Source organism: Tachysurus vachellii, chromosome 5 (assembly GCF_030014155.1).
Source record: "Tachysurus vachellii isolate PV-2020 chromosome 5, HZAU_Pvac_v1, whole genome shotgun sequence".
NCBI classification, from domain to species: domain Eukaryota; kingdom Metazoa; phylum Chordata; class Actinopteri; order Siluriformes; family Bagridae; genus Tachysurus; species Tachysurus vachellii.
The window spans coordinates 2528223-2547500 of NC_083464.1; the positions used below are offsets into that span (position 1 = coordinate 2528223).

Genomic DNA, 19278 nt, shown 5'->3' on the forward strand with positions numbered 1-19278 from the left:
CACTCATCACCAGTGTACCCAAAGTCCAGTCAGTCATCACCAGTGTTCCCAATGTCCAATCACTCATCACCAGTGTTCCCAATGTCCAATCAGTCATCACCAGTGTTCCCAATGTCCAGTCAGTGATCACCAGTGTTCCCAATGTCCAATCACTCATCTTTCAGTGTTCCCCATGTCCAATCACTCACCAGTGTTCCCAATGTCCAAACACTCATCATCAGTGTTCCCAATGTACAATCACTCATCACCAGTGTACCCAAAGTCCAGTCAGTCATCAGCAGTGTTCCCAATGTCCAATCACTCATCACCAGTGTTCCCAATGTCCAATCAGTCATCACCAGTGTTCCCAATGTCCAGTCAGTGATCACCAGTGTTCCCAATGTCCAATCACTCATCTTTCAGTGTTCCCAATGTCCAATCACTCACCAGTGTTCCCAATGTCCAAACACTCATCACCAGTGTTCCCAATGTCCAATCACTCATCACCAGTGTTCCCAATGTCCAATCACTCATCACCAGTGTACCCAATGTCCAATCAGTCATCACCGGTGTTCCCAATGTCCAGTCAGTGATCACCAGTGTTCCCAATGTCCAATCACTCATCACCAGTGTTCCCAATGTCCAATCACGCATCACCAGTGTTCCCAATGTCCAATCACGCATCACCAGTGTTCCCAGTATCCACTCAGTCGGCCTCACCCATACACTTTGTTGTTGTAAACTCTTTTAGCTGATCTTTACAGTAAAATCACAGTGATTTATTCCATGTCTAACTCCTTCCTCTTTGTCCAAGCTCTAAATAGTTTGTGTTGATGTGACCACAGAACCAAAGTTGTAGAATTTGTTTGTGACACAAAGCCAAAAGCAAAATGAACAGAAAAAGAGAACTGGCATCTTTCCAGCAACTCCACCTGGTTCACTGAAGAGGAAAGCATTGTGATAACTAACCATTTACAATCAGATGCAACTGTACCATGTTCATTTACTCCATCAACCGCACTCCTGCTAAACCACACCCACACCCACCAAACCACGCCCACCCATGGTACACCACACATGCCACACTACTCTCTATTCATTCATTCATTCATCTTCTACCGCTTATCCGAACTACCTCGGGTCACGGGGATCTCAGGTGTCATCGGGCATCAAGGCAGGATACACCCTGGATGGAGTGCCAACCCATCGCAGGGCACACACACACACACACACACACACACACTCTCATTCACTCACACAATCACACACTACGGACAATTTTCCAGAGATGCCAATCAACCTACCATGCATGTCTTTGGACCGGGGGAGGAAACCGGAGTACCCGGAGGAAACCCCCGAGGCACGGGGAGAACATGCAAACTCCACACACACAAGGTGGAGGCGGGAATCGAACCCCCAACCCTGGAGGTGTGAGGCGAACGTGCTAACCACTAAGCCACCGTGCCCCCCTCACTACTCTCTAATCTTTGGTTAAAAATCTCCCCTGAGACTTTATGTTTGTGAAATAAATGACTTGAGAGCACACACCGGGTTCACGGTTGGTTTGGAATCCAGTTTTTAATATTCAGATGAACCATAAAGAACACAATTTAAACATTTTCTCAATTTAGTTACAAAAAAAAATAGGGGACACTGAAAAAAAAAGAGAGCGTCTCATTTCATTCACAGAGAAAAAAATGTTGGGACAGAAGAGGAACAGATTATCAGATATGTTTTGTCTTTTCAATTTCTTACTTTTTTTATCCTCAAAAAAATCCCCACCCAAAATATATAAAATTAAATGTGTAACCAAGGTATATACAGGGCACGCTGGCCTCACTTCGCTACGGATATTAAGAAGGGTTGAGGTATACGACTGAATGAACAAACTGGGAAACAAAAAAAAAAAAACACTGAAAAGTGAATAAAATTAAATAGAAGGTGGATGAAAGCCGCGACTGCTTAGAGGAACAAGCACCGGAGGCAACGTGAGCGACGTCGCGTGTGCTGGCGTGTCTCCGCTCCGGCCAGGTGTTTTGGGTGGTCAATATATACAAAGGACATACGTTAGCGTTAGGAATGAGGGATCGTTTCAATGCTCGCTTTTATTTGGTTAATATTAGGTACACAGTATTTATCACCAAAAAATATTATTTATTGTTTTTATTTACTCTTTAATTTATAGATGTCAACTCGAGAGCCAGATGCCGATACACATGCAAGTTTTGAACTGGAATTGGAAAAGAAAAGTAATGTACAAAACGATAATTACAGTTTCATCAAAATACACCTTCTTTCTCTTAGCACCTCTTATTTAATTATTATTATTACTCGTTTTTTTTTTTTTAGATTATTTTACTCAAGCACCATAGTTGACGTTTCTGTATGTCATTTGTGTTGCACAGCACCGATCCGTCTCCGTCGGGGAGGTCCGTCGCTCCCTCGTTCTCTCTCTCCCCTTGTTTGTCTCGCAGCTCTCCGTTCTGCCACTCCTCCGTGTCCTTCTCCTGTTTTTGCCCCTCCATAACAGTTTTTTTTGTTTTTCACACTCTCCAGACAGAGGGTGGCATGATTTACGATATACTCAGCAAAAACACTTCCCTTTATATCCTGACTATCATTCAAAACTTGCATGTGGCTTGAACGGAGGCCGGGTGATTCGACGGTACAAATTTAAAAAGATAAAACAAAACAAAAGTCCTTCCCTGTCAAGTTTTTTTTGTCAGCATGATGTCGTTCTCGGTTTAGATTTTAGCCAAGGAAGCAAGCCGGACCGACTTCGAATCCGAATTTCTGATTGGGATCCCCGAAGTCGTTCAGCATGACGTCGGCGATCGGAAGCTGCTCGATTTTGGGCGTGTCGATCTCTAGGACGGTTTTTCCGTGACCTTTCCTCAACTGCAGAACAAACAGACAAAATTGTGCAAATTATATCAGCATCGACACTTTCATATCTTTCCGCATGCTGTTACTGCGTCAGTATGTTGCTGTGTGTTATGCTGTTACAGTAAACTCATTCATTCATTCATTCATCTTCTACCGCTTATCCGAACTACCTCGGGTCACTGGGAGCCTGTGCCTATCTCAGGCGTCATCGGGCATCAAGGCAGGATACACCCTGGACGGAGTGCCAACCCATCACAGGGCACACACACACTCTCATTCACTCACACAATCACACACTACGGACAATTTTCCAGAGATGCCAATCAACCTACCATGCATGTCTTTGGACCGGGGGAGGAAACCGGAGTACCCGGAGGAAACCCCCGAGGCACGGGGAGAACATGCAAACTCCACACACACAAGGTGGAGGTGGGAATCGAACCCCGACCCTGGAGGTGTGAGGAGAACGTGCTAACCACTAAGCCACCGTAACCCTGTTACAGTAAACTAATCAGGAAAATGTCATGTACCTGAGTCACTGTTACAACCCTGACATACGTTATTTTCCTTGACCAGCATGTCCACAGCTGCTTTATTCCTTTATTAAACAGCAATTTGCTAATAAACTTTAACGTCTTTATAAAATGTCATCGATTTCAGACGTATTTTTATCCGTTCATAGTTACATCTGTTTTGTGTTATTTACCTCCTCTGTCCTGAGGCTGTCTCCAAAAAACCTTCTCAATAAACCTGAGCAGCTGTCAGCTGTCAGAGAACATCATCTGACCATCATCTGTGGTTATAAAGAGTGTGTGTGAAGGCGGTGTGTGGGAGGAGTCTCATACCGAGCAGGAGTCTGATAAGGCCTTCATGTAGGGGTTGTTGTCGTAGGACATCTCCTCGTCGTTGGAGCCGAGGAAGCGCAGGGCTCTGTCGTAGCTGTCGGCCGCTGCGTCGTACCAGCCTACGGACTGGTGGCAGATGTAGGTGAAGTTTTGCCTCACCGAGGCCGTCAGTAGTCTGAGGAACGTCATCTGTACAGAGTTTATGGAGTTGCCCTCGGCGTCCACGTACGACAGCTGGTGATGGTCGGACAAGGGAAAGGGAAAAACAGCAACAGCGGAGGGATTAGTGCCTGAGTAACATAATTAGCAAACTCTTTCTTTAAATCACACACACACACACACACACACTTTTACTTTCAGGCTAAATACTTGAATAGAAGGAAATACATAACAAGGCAGATGTTTTTTCTTTTACTGCCATCCCTCCATCTTCATGCAGAACGCATTAAATATGAGTAGGGTGTGTGTGTGTGTGTGTGTGTGTGTGTGTGTGTGTGTGTGTGTGCGTGTATGTGAATGTGTGTGTGTGTGGACCGAGCAGGCCTTTTGTGCTCAAGAACTTGGGTCAGTGCATCTTAAAAAGCATTTCAAAAGCAAATCCTCTATTACTGTGTATATATGCAGCAGATGAAGCCAGTGAAGAGTTCGCTCGGGTCGTTTAGAAACCTTTTAGCTCAGAGGAAATAGAAACAAGAAAAGAAACGACAGAAAAGGGGGACGAGTGCACTTACGAGATGGCCGTGCTTGAATGAACTGTACCAAGAGCCGGGTGTCTCTTTGGGCCAGGAGGACATGTGGACCTTCAGGAGTGAGGAGAAAGACAGAATGAATAAAAAAACACAAGAAAAACACACACAGATCCTCTGGAGACATTTTGTAGGAATATATACATATGTAAATATGCAAATCTGTAAATATGCAAATATCATTTTAGCTTTTTTATAATCGCTCCAAACAGTGGAGTGGATTAGAGCTCTGATTAAAATAAATATTTATTAATGATGACACCTCACTACTTCCACACTGGATTGGGATTATTATTATTATTATTATTATTATTATTATTATTATTATTATTATTATTATTATTAAGATATAGGTATAAAGTATAAAAATGTTCTAGATTATTACTATCACATGGTCATGTGACCCAAACCCAGCGATATGGTTACAGTTACAGCCACTCACTCCACTGGACTTCTTCTCGGGGTAGATGCAGGTCTCGCCTCCTGCTGTGAAGTTGCAGTAAACTTTGAAGGAATCTCCAGAACATCCCTGATTAGGATCGATGAAGTATTCACCTGAGGAGAACAGACCAAAGCAACATGACACTGAGCTTTAATACGCTTCATATCTCCTCTGTGTCTGGTGTCATGTTCGTTCATTAGAGAAATGTTAGAGAGAGCTTTTACTTACACACTAGCTCAATACTTTTCTCTATTTAAATAACATTCACATATTAAGAAGGAAAAAGCTTTTGTAATGTGGAAGGTTCCATCGTTTTTATTTTGTATGTATTTAAAATATATACAAAATAAAAACGATGGACCACGTGGTATATGATGGTAAAGAAAACATGCCATGTTTAATAAAGCAATTAATAAAAAAAACATATATAAAAAAAGTTATTTTTATTCACTAACATTTTTTAAATCTTTTAGGTAAATTATTGCAATTATATTATTGTTTTTATTGTTAATATTATTATTATTATTATTATTATTATTATTATTATTATTATTATTATTATTAATATTATTATTATTAGGTCTACTATTATTAAGCTGTGTACATGATGATACTGTACATCTTATTATAGATAATAAGTCTTAAATATGTCACATGATATAAGAAATGACTTCTGAATAAAATCCTAATGTGTGTGAAAGACAATATCCTTTCTTTCTTTCTTTCTTTCTTTCTTTCTTTCTTTCTTTCTTTCTTTCTTTCTTTCTTTCTTCCCCAGTACACATACATGGACTCTTGTGTCTGAATCCCACACTGTGAGTGATGAAGCGTATTTCAGCTCTGTCTGTAGTCTACAACACTACTGTGCTCTTGTACACTACTTAATAAGTTCCCAGTGTAAAGACGAGGTGATGATGATGGTTGAGGTCCTGGTTGGAGGATGAAATAAAACATCAAGCTGAATAAATGAATGAATTCTGGTAAACAATCTTCTCTGGGTCACTGAGGTTTAGGACACACCCCTGTCCAGTGTCTATAATGAGTCCAAGTACTAGGCATTATTTATAGTACTGAACTGAACTGAATTAGCTCTTGTATGATATTCAGATTAGTTCTCCTTCATGTCTTGTCCTGAACCGAGGTCTTGCTGTTGGCTCACCATCAGAGAATTCGGGGTGAGACAGCTGCAGGTCTTTGCAGGTCCTGGCCGGGTTGTTCTGTGTGCCCATGGGGTACTTCAACCTCTCAATGTCCTGTTTGAGGTTATTGAGTGAGCTGAAGATGTCCTCCATGCCCTCGCCATAGTCCAGCCCAGCCTCGTCAGCCTGCATATCGCTGGAGCGCCGTGTCTTTTTAGGTGACCGGATCGGCAGCGGCTGGATGATCTCACCAGGAGGACCCTGCAGTTTCAGAACAAGTTCATATCAATCCCTTTTATATGTTTTTTCTCTTTTCTGAGCTAAAACATAATGCTAAAGAAATAAAGGTTAGATACGCACAGGAGGACCGGGAGGTCCGACCACTCCGGTGTCTCCCTTTTGACCAGCAGGACCCTGATCAAGACAGCAGACCAGTTAAAATCAGATCAGGGTTTAAAATATTTATAAAAGAAATTTAAAGAAAAAAAAACTCTACTTACAGTTGAACCCTTTGATCCCTTCGGACCTTGAGGTCCCTGACGAGCAAGAAAAAAGTATGAGAGAATTTCCATAAAGAAAATTACACAAGTGTAAAGTGAGACATGAACGAGGGACTCACGGGAAGTCCAGGAGGACCAGGAGGACCCAGGGGACCAGCAGCACCTGAGATTCCCTAAAGAACATAGAGATCGAGTAATGTTAATAGTAGCAAACGATCCAGAGTGTCTACTTGCTACTTCATCATTCATTAGCTAATTCATCCATCCATCCATCCATCCATCCATCTATCCATCCATCATTGTCTAGCTATTCATTTACCTGTGCATCAATTTATCCATCTGTTATCTGTTGATCTATATGTATGACACCTATGCATCCATTCATAGATCACCTAGATATCCATCTATACATTACTCTATTATACATCAGTCTATTTAGAAGTTTAGCTATTTATCCATAAGTTGTGTCCGTCTAGCTCAGGGGTCGGTAACCTTAAACACTCACAGATCCATTTGGACCCGTTTCCCCAGAAACAAAAAACACAGGGAGCCACAAAACCCCTTTGACATCTAAGATGAAGAGAACAGCCGCATATGTCGTTTTTTACCTTTATGGAAAGTGTAGAAAAAACTGTAGTGTGTTGCATTTATGACATCAATGACCTGCTACCGAGTAAACAATTTTATTTCTGCAAGCAAACAAAAATATTTTGAACAGTTTGAACTAACCTTAACAAAAAAGACGCCGAGTTGAAGGTTACTTTCAAATAAAATGTTCGATGTCTAATTAAGTCCTCTTCGTATTCATGACCAGGGCTCTCAGGTTTTGAAGACAGGCAAGCGTGACATCTCTAACGCCCCCCCGCAACCGCAATTTTTTTCATTGGTTGTTGTGTTAAATCTTTCCCAGATAGTGCTATTTTCTGATTGGCTGTTGTGTAGCCTCTTGTTTTGATTGGCTATTAAGTGTCAGGCTCGACTAAGAACTGAGACGCGCTTGATTCCTGCCCGTTTCCATAGAGACAGCGGTGCGGACTGATACGTTTTGGGCGCTGCGGCTTATTAAATATATGATAAATAGTCAAAAGGTTTTTCTGCATGAGAAAGAACGTGAAAAAAGACCCAAATATGTGACTGTCACTCTCAATGCGTGACACTTGACAGCCTGCATGACGTCAAAATTTTAACTTGCCCGCTGCAGCAAACCAAAAATGCGTCTGCTTCTGTGTCGGATTTCACAAGTCTGCAGTTATGACGCATATTTTGAGCGACAAAAAAATTAAACACGGTTTATTTTAATGTTACAAGAGCATAATCTTAGAATTTAGAATTACATTTAAAAAAAAACTAACTAAAATAAAATAAATTTAAATTAAATATTTATTTTCCAAATCTACAGGGAGCCGCAGCAGAGGGATGAATGAGCCACTTGCGTCTCCGGAGCCGCGGGTCCCCGACCCCTGACCTAGTGATTTATCCATAAATCAGTTAACTGATCTATTCATCTATCCATTCATTTATAAATCATCTAGCTATCAATCTATGTGTTTGTCTGTCCATCAACCCACCAAAGATTCACCTTTTTTATCCAACAATTTATATGGACTTCCATGGATTGTGTACTTATTTATCTATTTGTCTGTCCATCCATCCATCCATCCATCCATCCATCCATCCATCGAGCATGTGCCCCTTTAACCATCCATTCATCCTATACAGTATTGATCTGACTACTTTTCTATCTATCTATCTATCTATCTATCTATCTATCTATCTATCTATCTATCTATCTATCTATCTATCTATCTATCTATCTATCTATCTATCTTCATGCAATCTACCCTTTTATCCTTGTACACATCAGGGAATCCATTGATCAGCTAGCTACTTATTTATCTATTCATCATCTCTCCATCCATCTATTATCTGTCCATTCATCTACAGACATCCAACCTTACAATATTCATCAACCCATTTTTATCCCTCTATATATAATTTGTTTTTCCATCCATTCAGCCATTTACTAATCCTCCAACTATGTATCTACCCATCTTTCTATCCCTCCATACATTGTCTGTCTGTTACTCTATCCATCATTTATCCATTCATTATGCATCCATCCATTCCATCCACACAACCATCTATTAAAAGACCATCCAGCTGTATATAGATCAACTAGCTATTCACCTGTTCCTCCATCCATCTATCCATCTATCCATTTATACATTTATCTTTTCTTGTCTGGCTGATTTTGGGTTACAGTAAATTGAATATTATTTTGTGTATAGTGGAGGTGAAGTGGTAGCCTAGTGGTTAAGGAATTAGACTACTGTTCGGAAGGTCATGAGTTCAAATTCCAGGTCCATCAAGTTGCAAGAGAGAGAGAGAGAGAGAGAGAGAGAGAGAGTCACTTACAGAATCACCCTTAGAACCAGCTGTACCCTGTGGTCCAGGTAATCCACGGTCTCCCTTCTCTCCTTGTTCACCAGGAGGACCAATCAGCCCGATCAGACCAGGGTGACCCTACACACACACACACACACACACACACGCACAGAAGTGTTATTAAAGATTTGTCAAATGAAACTATTTCAGTAAAATATATGAAACCAATTCAGCAGCATTATTAGAATGATCAGTGAGCATTAGCATGACGTTTATGCTAGCACGTAGCAGACTTATGAGTGTCACAGTTTTAGTGGTAAATTTAGTTTTGTGGTAAATTCACAATTTTGTGGTGACATAAATTAGAGCAAGATTGAAGCATTGAAGATTTCACAGCTGAAGGTTAAACCAGTTGAAGAACCGAGGAACCTCCATTAACGTGAAGGTGACAGGAAGGAAAATTGGATCTCGCTTACCTTCTCACCCTTGGACCCGGGGTCACCTTTCAGGCCAGGCAGTCCAGGAGGTCCCTAAAATTGGAAAGCCAACACTGATATATCAGCTCACATACAGTAATAATAAGGAAGAGAGAATGCTTCAGCTGAATAGGAGAGAAAAGGAAAAGGGCAGGACTGATTAAACAGGAAGAGACCGAAGAAAGATAGAAAAGAAATGAGAGAAGGCCGATCTCACCATCGGTCCTGGTGGGCCGTCTTGACCGGGTGCACCAGGAAGTCCTTGTTCACCCTGCATGAAGAAAAAATACATTCTGTTATATCAGGAATTATTGCCTGCTGTTGCACTTCCGGCTTGCTATCGATTCAGAGCGGATGGCAAGATGATTAATCGTCCGTGAAAAAGTGTGAAAAAAAAGAATGGAGGAAAAAAAAAAACACACAGCAGGCTCATATAAAGGATATTGGTCATACTCATGATGCTGCTCGAAAAACTCAGGAGTGTGTGTGTATGTGTGTGTATGTGTGTGTGTGTCTGTGTGTGTCTGAGTGTGTGCATATATTGTGTGTGTATGTGTGTGTGTATGTGTGTGTGTGTGTGTATTTGTGTTTGTGTGTGTCTGTGTTTGTGTGTGTCTGTGTTTGTGTGTCTGAGTGTGTGTGTGTATGTTTGTGTGTGTATGTGTGTGTATGTGTGTGTGTGTGTGTTTGTGCATGTGTGTGTATGTGTGTGTGTGTTTGTGTATGTGTGTTTGTCTATGTGTGTGTATATGTGTTTGTGTATGTGTGTGTGTGTTTGTGTATGTGTGTTTGTGTATGTGTGTACTGTATGTGTGTTTGTGTATGTGTGTGTTTGTGTATGTGTTTGTGTATGTGTGTGTTTGTCTATGTGTATGTGTGTTTGTGTATGTGTGTACTGTATGTGTGTTTGTGTATGTGTGTGTTTGTGTATGTGTGTTTGTGTTTGTGTATGTGTGTGTTTGTGTATGTGTGTACTGTATGTGTGTTTGTGTATGTGTGTACTGTATGTGTGTTTGTGTATGTGTGTGTTTGTGTATGTGTTTGTGTATGTGTGTGTTTGTCTATGTGTATGTGTGTTTGTGTATGTGTGTACTGTATGTGTGTTTGTGTATGTGTGTGTTTGTGTATGTGTGTGTTTGTGTATGTGTTTGTGTATGTGTGTGTTTGTCTATGTGTATGTGTGTTTGTGTATGTGTGTACTGTATGTGTGTTTGTGTATGTGTGTGTTTGTGTATGTGTGTTTGTGTATGTGTGTGTTTGTGTATGTGTGTACTGTATGTGTGTTTGTGTATGTGTGTACTGTATGTGTGTTTGTGTATGTGTATGTGTGTGTGTGTGTGTGTTTGTGTGTGTGTGTTGCCTGTGACTAGCTAATCCGACACTCACCACAGGACCAGGGATTCCTCTCAGACCCTCAGGACCAGGCTTTCCAGAAGGGCCTTGGGGTCCGACGGGGCCGGTTTTCCCGGGTGGGCCCTCGGCCCCTGACTCACCCTGTGCACATCGGAGGTGAAATGAATGAAAATAAATGCTTAGAAAACTCTTTCAAAGCATTTAAAAAATAACAAATGCCTCTGAAACACTTATTCGGCCCGTTAAGAAGGATTAGCATGAAACAGTTAGCGGAATTCATACAAAACATCATGTTACATTACAGAAACATTCTCAGTTCTCCATGTAAGTTGCTAAGCTGCGTCACCGTAGCATTAATATTTATTTAACTTTGTTTGAATTAAATTGAATGAAATTAGGACTCCAGCGGTGTACATACTAACATACTAGCGCCCCCTAGCGGTGTAACCTGTTTATTTCGTCCCATTCTACACCAAGCTACTTTTACAGTTATAATGTAATAAAGAGACGCTTGTTATTCAACCACGACTGGTGAATTACCGTAACTTCTAAAGTAGCAGGTCAACCGTAAATACTGCTCCAGGGTGAAGCCCAGTAAAATCTTTTGTTTTGCCAGCTAAAAAAAACTGGTAGCTACCAAAAAATAATATGATATAGTGTCAGATATTATTCAGCTACCGCTTTTATTTATTCAGCACATTAATGCGGAATAAGGAAATATGCATTTCACTCCTATCGTCCTCGAGACGAATCACCATTGGGCGATGATTCAGGTATGAGTCATGAGCTCTACCACGTTCTGTCCTCTTATTACACTGAAAAGAAAAAAATTCAACTTGTGCTAACGTCTTTATTTTCTCTCTAGATGTTTAGCCGTGAGGTGCCTGCATGCAGAGTTTCATCAGCGCTTGTTCCTGATTCTGAAACCTCTCAGCATGAAAATTAACCTGCGTGGTAAAAAGGGCCGGAGTGTGTAGTGCAGCAGGTAGCTTCAGAACAATAAGCAGAACATCACCGGGAAGCGTATTATATTTTAACACCTGCATATTAAACAACAGTGTTTAGAAATGCAGAAATCTTTATGGTTGTTGAATTCATTTAAAACTGATTTTAGCCTGATTTTCCCTGAAAAACTGTTTAATTTGCTATAAGATGCTGTAAACATTGATGGTTTGAGACACCGAAGGCTGGAAGCTGCAGATTTCAGTCGAGAGATCCAGTCTTACCTTGGCTCCCTTCTCGCCCTGCCTGCCCTCAGCTCCGGGCGCTCCCGGGGGTCCCTGAAGAACGGAAAAAAAGATGATAGTGAGCTTGGAAGCGTATTTGTTACAGTCAGTCTTATACAGGTACGATACACGGCAGCAAATGAATCTCTACTCACATATCTGATTTAGTTCCGGAAGTAAAATGAAATGTCAAGATAAAACTAAGCAAGATAAAATGAATCTGATCCTAAAACACGTCATCAGAAAAAAAAAACGCAGTATTCGTATTGTTAGTTTATATGATCGATGATGTGTTTTCTCTCTTTTTCAGATAGTGAAGAGTATAACCTCTAATGAATTCTTTTATTTTAATACGTATGTGAATAAATAAAACAGAGTTCTGTGTGTGATAGAGAGAGAGAGAACGAGTGAGAGAGAGAGAAAGAGAGAGAAGGACAGAGAGAGAGAGGGGGAGACAGAAAGAGAAAGACAGAGAGAGATGGGGGGACAGAAAGAGAGAGAGAGAGAGAGAGAGAGAGAGAGAGAGAGAGAGAGAGAGAGAGAGAGAGAGAGAGAGAGAGAGAGAGAGAGAGAGAGAGAGAGAGAGAGAGAGAGAGAGAGAGAGAGAGAGAGAGAGAGAGTGAGAGAGACAGAGAGAGAGAAAGTGAGAGAGAGAGAGAGAGAGAGTGAGAGAGAGAGAGAGAGAGAGAGAGAGAGAGAGAGAGAAAGACAGAGAGCAACACACAGACAGAGAGAGAGAGAGAGAGAGAGAGAGAGAGAGAGAAAGAAGGACAGAGAGACAGAGAGAGAGGGTGACAGACAGAGAAAGACAGACAGACAGACAGAGAGAGAGATAGAGAGAGAGAGAGAGAGAGAGAGAGAGAGAGAGAGAGAGAGAGAGAGAGAGAGAGAGAAGGACAGAGAGACAGAGAGAGAGAGAGAGACAGAGAGAGAGAAAGTGAGAGAGAGAGAGAGAGAGAGAGAGAGAGAGAGAGAGAGAGAGAGAGAGAGAGAGAGAGAGAGAGAAAGTGAGAGAGAGAGAGAGAGAGAGAGAGAGAGAGAGAGAGAGAGAAAGTGAGAGAAAGACAGAGAGTGACACAGAGAGAGAGAGAGACAGAGAGAGAGAGAGAGAGAGAGAGAGAGAGAGAGAGAGAGAGAGAGAGAGAGAGAAAGAAGAACAGAGAGACAGAGAGAGAGAGAGAGAGAGAGAGAGAGAGAGAGAGAGAGAGAGAGAGAGAGAGAGAGAGAGAGAGAGAGAGAGAGAAGGACAGAGAGACAGAGAGAGAGAGAGAGAGAGAGAGAGAGAGAGAGAGAGAGAGAGAGAGAGAGAGAAGGACAGAGAGACAGAGAGAGAGAGAGAGAGAGAGAGAGAGAGAGAGAGAGAGAGAGAGAGAGAGAGAGAAGGACAGAGAGACAGAGAGAGAGAGAGAGATTTTTCAGCTATTTTTTATAAAAAGGCTGATTAAACAGAAAGTTTACGTTCAAAGGGCTGAATAATAGATGCGGATGGAGAAAGCACATTAAACACCTCTGCTGATTAAACAGCCTCTTTTCCTCACTTTAATCCTTCAGTCATTAGCGACCAAATCATGAAAGTCTCACATTTCCAAGAGCATATTGAAAAAAGAAGTGACTTTTTTTCTGCCCGAATAATGCAAACGTGAGCAGAGCGCTTTGTTAAAACGAGGACGTGGTGAGGGTGAATAAGGACAACAACACTGAGTCACTAAAGTGAACAAATCAGTGAATCAGAGTCTACTGTATCTAGTATGGATTTCTGTACAGTATTTTCATATATATTAATAACTGACTTCATGGTCATAAATTTGCACCTGTTTTTAGTTATAAACGTAAATCAGCAATGTTTGATTCAGTCAGTCATTTTATTCATGACAGTGATTCAGTGAATCACTGAGTCATGACCGAAATTCAGTCCTCACTCATTTATTTTAGGATTCATTTGGTCTGGACTGAGATTGACTCCTCAGACATCTATTCGGTGAATCACCGAGTCATAACCAAGAATGACTCCTCACTCATTTATTCCATGAATCATTGAGGCATGACTGAGTTTCACTGTTCACCCGTTTAATCAACAAATCATTGAGTCATGACTGATATTGACTCCGCAGTCATTTATTCAACAAATCACTGCGTTATGGCCAACAGTGTCTCGTCACTCGTTTATTCAGCTAATCATTGAGCGATGACTGAGATTTACTCCCCACTCGTTTATTTAAGGAATCATGGAGTCATGACCGAGATTCACTCCTTATTTATTTATTTATCCAGCAAACTACAGAGTCATGAACAAAATGAAATCCTCACTCAGTTATTCAAGGATTCATTGAGTCATGACTGAGATTGACTCCAAAAAAAATAATAATAATAATTTAATCAAAATCAAGATTTCAACATGTCATTTATTCAAAAAATAAATGAGTCATGACTCCTCACTGAGGAGTGAATCTCAGTCTTGGCTGAATGGTTCTCTGTGTAAATGAGTGAGGAGTGAATCTCAGTCATTGACTCATTTATTCAACAAATCATGACCAAGGTTGACTCCTTAATCGTTTATTCAAGGAATCATTGAGTCGTGACCGAGATTCACTCCTCACCGGTCTCTTAAACAGTACGCTGAGTCACTTTCCTGTTTTCCTGTTTTCCTTTTCCACACTTTTTTGTCCCCCACGTTACACGACCACCCCGACACTGAGCCCTGACCCTGAGTGCTCCTGCAGGGGTGTGGAGATAAGGACAGGAAGATAAATTAGAAAGCACCAGGGGGGCTTTGTGAGAGCGCTGTTTCCTATCCATCACACAGTGTGTCCTTGTTTGTCTATTAAAATGATGAAAATGCTGTTTTCAGAAAGGGATACTAATAATTCATGGGCTGATTTTATAAAAGCCATGTGGAGTCCTGTTGTGAAATATGATTTGCTGTATCAGACAGAATTTTATGAATCTAATCACAATTTTCTGAGAGTTAATCCCCTCCGAGTCATAACGTTGTGTTTGACGAGACGAATCTCCTCGTCTCCTCCCTGCCCGCTTCCTAAAACGGTTATGCTATTGTTTTCTCATCACTGTCACTGTGGATCGATACCGAGACGTCTCTGGAGCTGACCAGGAGGAGTTTGGAATTGAGCTCCAGCTCAGGTGCTTCTCTCCATCTCTATCACATAAATGATGAACGATCAGCTTTTTGTTGTCTTCCAGAGGCGAATCATTTTTCCGAATGAAGGATGACTCGGCTCTCAGCCGTCCCGCCGAAGTCAAATACGATTTCCTCTCGCCGGTTTAAGTCTTAACGTTTTTTTTAAGTGTCCACCATCAGAATAAAAATGATACAGTGCGTAATAGCTGCCATGTTTCTGCTGCCATTTAAGAAAGAATTGCGGACAAAGGTGAGATTTCAACACACATCTAAAGTTAAAGCCAAATGGAATGTGGTGAAGTTCTCACTCATTCATCTTCTACCGCTTATCTGAACTACCTCGGGTCACGGGGAGCCTGTGCCTATCTCAGGCGTCATCGGGCATCAAGGCAGGATACACCCTGGACGGAGTGCCAACCCATCACAGGGCACACACACACACACTCTCATTCACTCACACAATCACACACTACGGACAATTTTCCAGAGATGCCAATCAACCTACCATGCATGTCTTTGGACCGGGGGAGGAAACCGGAGTACCCGGAGGAAACCCCCGAGGCACGGGGAGAACATGCAAACTCCACACACACAAGGTGGAGGCGGGAATCGAACCCCCAACCCTGGAGGTGTGAGGTGAACGTGCTAACCACTAAGCCACCATACCCCCTGTGGTGAAGTTATAAACAGTAAAAAAAAATGTTACTTACTCTTTTACCAGGAGGTCCGGGTGGTCCAGCCTCTCCAGACGGACCAGGAGGACCCTAACGCACAGAGAAACAGGTGATAATTAAACAACAAATATTTGTCCAAATCCATTTATCCACATGAAAAAGAAATATTCAGCCTCAATATTGTTTTTAATTTTTCACCATTTTACGAACATTAAGGTTCATTTACCGAAATCAGAACAGATTCATTCTACACACACGAACTTAAAACTTTTTAACGTTCAAAAATAAAAGAGGAAATAAAGTCTGTTAGCTATCTGAAAAAAAAAATCACAACTAATTATCTGAAAATCAATTGATGCTGACGTTTACGCGATATTATATTGGAAGTGTATCGTGAGGAAGAACTGAAAGGAATTTACAAAGTCACTCGGCTGTGTGATGGAGCCGTATAACGCTCTAATCAGAGAAGAGAGCTCGGATAGTTCAGTGCTGAGGTTTCATAGCACTACAAATCTCTTCTCATTAAACTTTAATAGGACTGCAGGGTGGAGGTAGGGCGCTGCATTAAAGCTGGCGGCACGACGCACGAGCCGACAAGGCAATCGCTAAAAACCCAGCCTCCAATACCTTCTCCTCACTGCACAGTAAAAAGCTTTTCCTCAAGACCCAAGAATCTAAATGGCGTTCATAAATGATAAGAAGGATCGCAATTTAGAAGGACAGATTTTCTCCTATTTGGTCATTTCCTTCCTTTTTCCTTCCATTTCACTTCATTTATTATTATATGGAAGTGATTTTAGTCAGGAAAAGCTCTGTTTATTGAATATAATAAGAAATCATTTATGTAGTATCCGAAATGTACAGTTCTAATATATAACCTCATCAGGACCACATCAGAACCACACTTCCAGATTTGTACTAGTAACCAAACTCTCTACAAGGCGACGCCCACTTTCACTTCCACCTTCATCCAAAGTCGTTAGTTTTTCAGTGTAACAATGACGATTTAGATTACTAATGAATCTTGAATGAATGGATTCGATTCTTTTCATGCTTCATTGGGAAACTTACATTCTGACCAGCTTCACCATCTTCTCCCTTGTCTCCCGGGATACCATCAGTTCCCTGGCAGGGTGAAAACAAGATGGATTAGACACGGACTGACTTGTGATCTCACAACATAAAAATGTCCTTTAAACCCAAAGCTCAGACTAATTCAAAGCTACTTAATTAATAAAAAATATATGTATAGATGTATAGAACTCAATACTCACAGCAACACCAGGCTCACCAGGAGGTCCAGGGTCTCCAGGGAAGCCAACAGGACCCTACAGCAACAAATCAGTTCAGCAGGATGAATCGTGTGAGTAATAATGTCATGAGATGATGAGTTAGGATATGTTAGTTTATGCATTTAAATAAATCTCTTTGAAGAATAAAATTATTTTTAGAATAATTTGGATAATTATTACATTAGCAGAAATTTGCAGTTGTTCAGCTTAATTTAAAATATATAGAGAGGGTAAAAACCCAGATATTATCACAATAGTATTCTATAACCATATTTATTAAAATATCCTGAGCTACACTTACAGGATTTCCCTTAGGGCCATCATCTCCAGGTGGTCCTTTAGGTCCAGCAGGTCCTGCAGCACCAGAAGGTCCTGCTTCACCCTTTTCTCCTCTCTCACCCTTGGGGCCCTGCAGATCAAATAAAAAACATGAGTGGACCCTGACATACCCCAAATATCAGAAGCATAAGTGGATCCTGTGCTATGAAGGCACATACCTTTAAAGTAGTCCATAAATCATCAAAGTACACCATAAACCCCTGATATATGCCATCAAACCCTGAGATACACCATAAGTCCCTGAGGTACACTATACTGTAAATCCCAGAGGTACACCATAAATCCCTGAGGTACACTATAAAACCCTGAGGTACACTATAAATCCCTGAGGTACACCATAAATCCCTGAGGAACACTATAAATCCCTGAGGTACACTATAAATCCCTGAGGTACTCTATAAATCCCTGAGGTACACTATAAATCCCTGAGGTACTCTATAAATCCCTGAGGTACACCATAAATCCCTGAGGTACACCATAAATCCCTGAGGTACACTATAAATCCCTGAGGTACTCTATAAATCCTTGAGGTACACTATAAATCCCTGAGGTACTCTATAAATCCTTGAGGTACACTATAAATCCCTGAGGTACTCTATAAATTCTTGAGGTACTCTATAAATCCCTGAGGTACACTATAAATCCCTGAGGTACACTATAAAACCATGTGGTACACCCTGAATCAGAAACAAGTGGTCCGAACTCACACCCCTGAGATAAAACATCTTGCCTGAAATACACCATAAAGACCTGAAGTACAGACCAGAATTAGGACTGGACCGACCTCACATCACTTTAAAAAGGGATTTTTTTCTTTTGTCTTGTTTAAAAAATGTAAACACCCCCACACATTCCCATACACACACACAATCACACACACACACAGGCCACTTACTCCAGTTCCAGGCTCTCCGGGGGGTCCAGGATTACCGGCTTCACCTTGTTCTCCCTGTAAGAGATTTCAGTGGTTAAAAGCTTCACCATGGTAACCAAAAGCACATTTATGTCACAGTTTGTCAAAAAAGCACCATAATTAAACACAACAGCAGCACGTCCAGAAAAACACAGGCAGCACGTCAAGAAGTTTATTTCTGATGTTGTAAGTGAGCTGAAGCTCTCGGTCATCATCAGTCTATTCTGATCACTCGCAGCTGGAGAAACATCCTGGTGGTCTCACCACCGAATATTCTCAGCAGCCCCAATTAAATACTGATACTGCTACAAGACCTGGTACATACCATTACAAACTAAAGAAGTGCTGCTAGATGTGGTGTTTACAGAGGAAGAGGAAGTGTCACTTACCTTTTCTCCCACTCCTCCCATGCCTCCAATACCACCGGGTGGTCCTTGTGCACCCTGAAACACAACGTTCGAGAGATCTTTACTTTAATAACAGCATGTGCACAGCTCCTATAGAGGTGTGTACAGCGTCCTACGATCTAAAAAGCTGGTTTACATGTTAATATGAGGTGAAATGCATCACAAACTACAGATCTAAGAGAAAATATAGTGAATGTATCTGTAAGCAGCGATGTGTGGGGCCAAGCACTTCATGCAAATAGCAGGTTAGCCTGGTGGCTAATCGTTGCCATGTTGTCTTGTAGACTACAGCTATTGTACCAAAAATGGACAAATTGTTCATGTTGTCTGATTTTAGCTCAAAGCTAACACTGCAAAACATATGCTTAAAGCTGATTGGCTGATGATCATTAAACACTAAACAAAGCATAAGTAGACACATATAGCATAAGAATAAATATACATGCCAGAGGTGAGTGTTTAAGCTAACATCTGAGCACTTACATCAGCACCAGCTGGACCTAGAGGACCTCTTGGACCTGGTGGACCAGGTGGACCCTG

At 41.3% G+C, this 19278-nt stretch overlaps 1 protein-coding gene across 1 annotated transcript in view; it reads right to left on the reverse strand.

Moving 5' to 3' along the window:
* Window positions 1–2066: 2066 nt before the first annotated feature.
* The window catches only part of col11a1a (collagen, type XI, alpha 1a), a 92930-nt gene continuing 75718 nt past the window's right edge, over window positions 2067–19278 (reverse strand). The window contains exons 48-67 of the mRNA XM_060869497.1: window positions 19222–19275; window positions 18721–18774; window positions 18314–18367; window positions 17381–17488; window positions 17062–17115; window positions 16859–16912; window positions 15824–15877; window positions 11978–12031; window positions 10785–10892; window positions 9616–9669; window positions 9399–9452; window positions 8953–9060; window positions 6657–6710; window positions 6538–6573; window positions 6398–6451; window positions 6058–6298; window positions 4899–5011; window positions 4442–4510; window positions 3711–3944; window positions 2067–2877 (exon numbers count right to left, since the gene is read on the reverse strand). Of these exons, the coding sequence (XP_060725480.1) occupies window positions 2731–2877; window positions 3711–3944; window positions 4442–4510; window positions 4899–5011; window positions 6058–6298; window positions 6398–6451; window positions 6538–6573; window positions 6657–6710; window positions 8953–9060; window positions 9399–9452; window positions 9616–9669; window positions 10785–10892; window positions 11978–12031; window positions 15824–15877; window positions 16859–16912; window positions 17062–17115; window positions 17381–17488; window positions 18314–18367; window positions 18721–18774; window positions 19222–19275 (1758 nt within the window). The 3' untranslated portion in view covers window positions 2067–2730. The remainder of the gene's footprint in view (window positions 2878–3710; window positions 3945–4441; window positions 4511–4898; window positions 5012–6057; window positions 6299–6397; window positions 6452–6537; window positions 6574–6656; window positions 6711–8952; window positions 9061–9398; window positions 9453–9615; window positions 9670–10784; window positions 10893–11977; window positions 12032–15823; window positions 15878–16858; window positions 16913–17061; window positions 17116–17380; window positions 17489–18313; window positions 18368–18720; window positions 18775–19221; window positions 19276–19278) is intronic.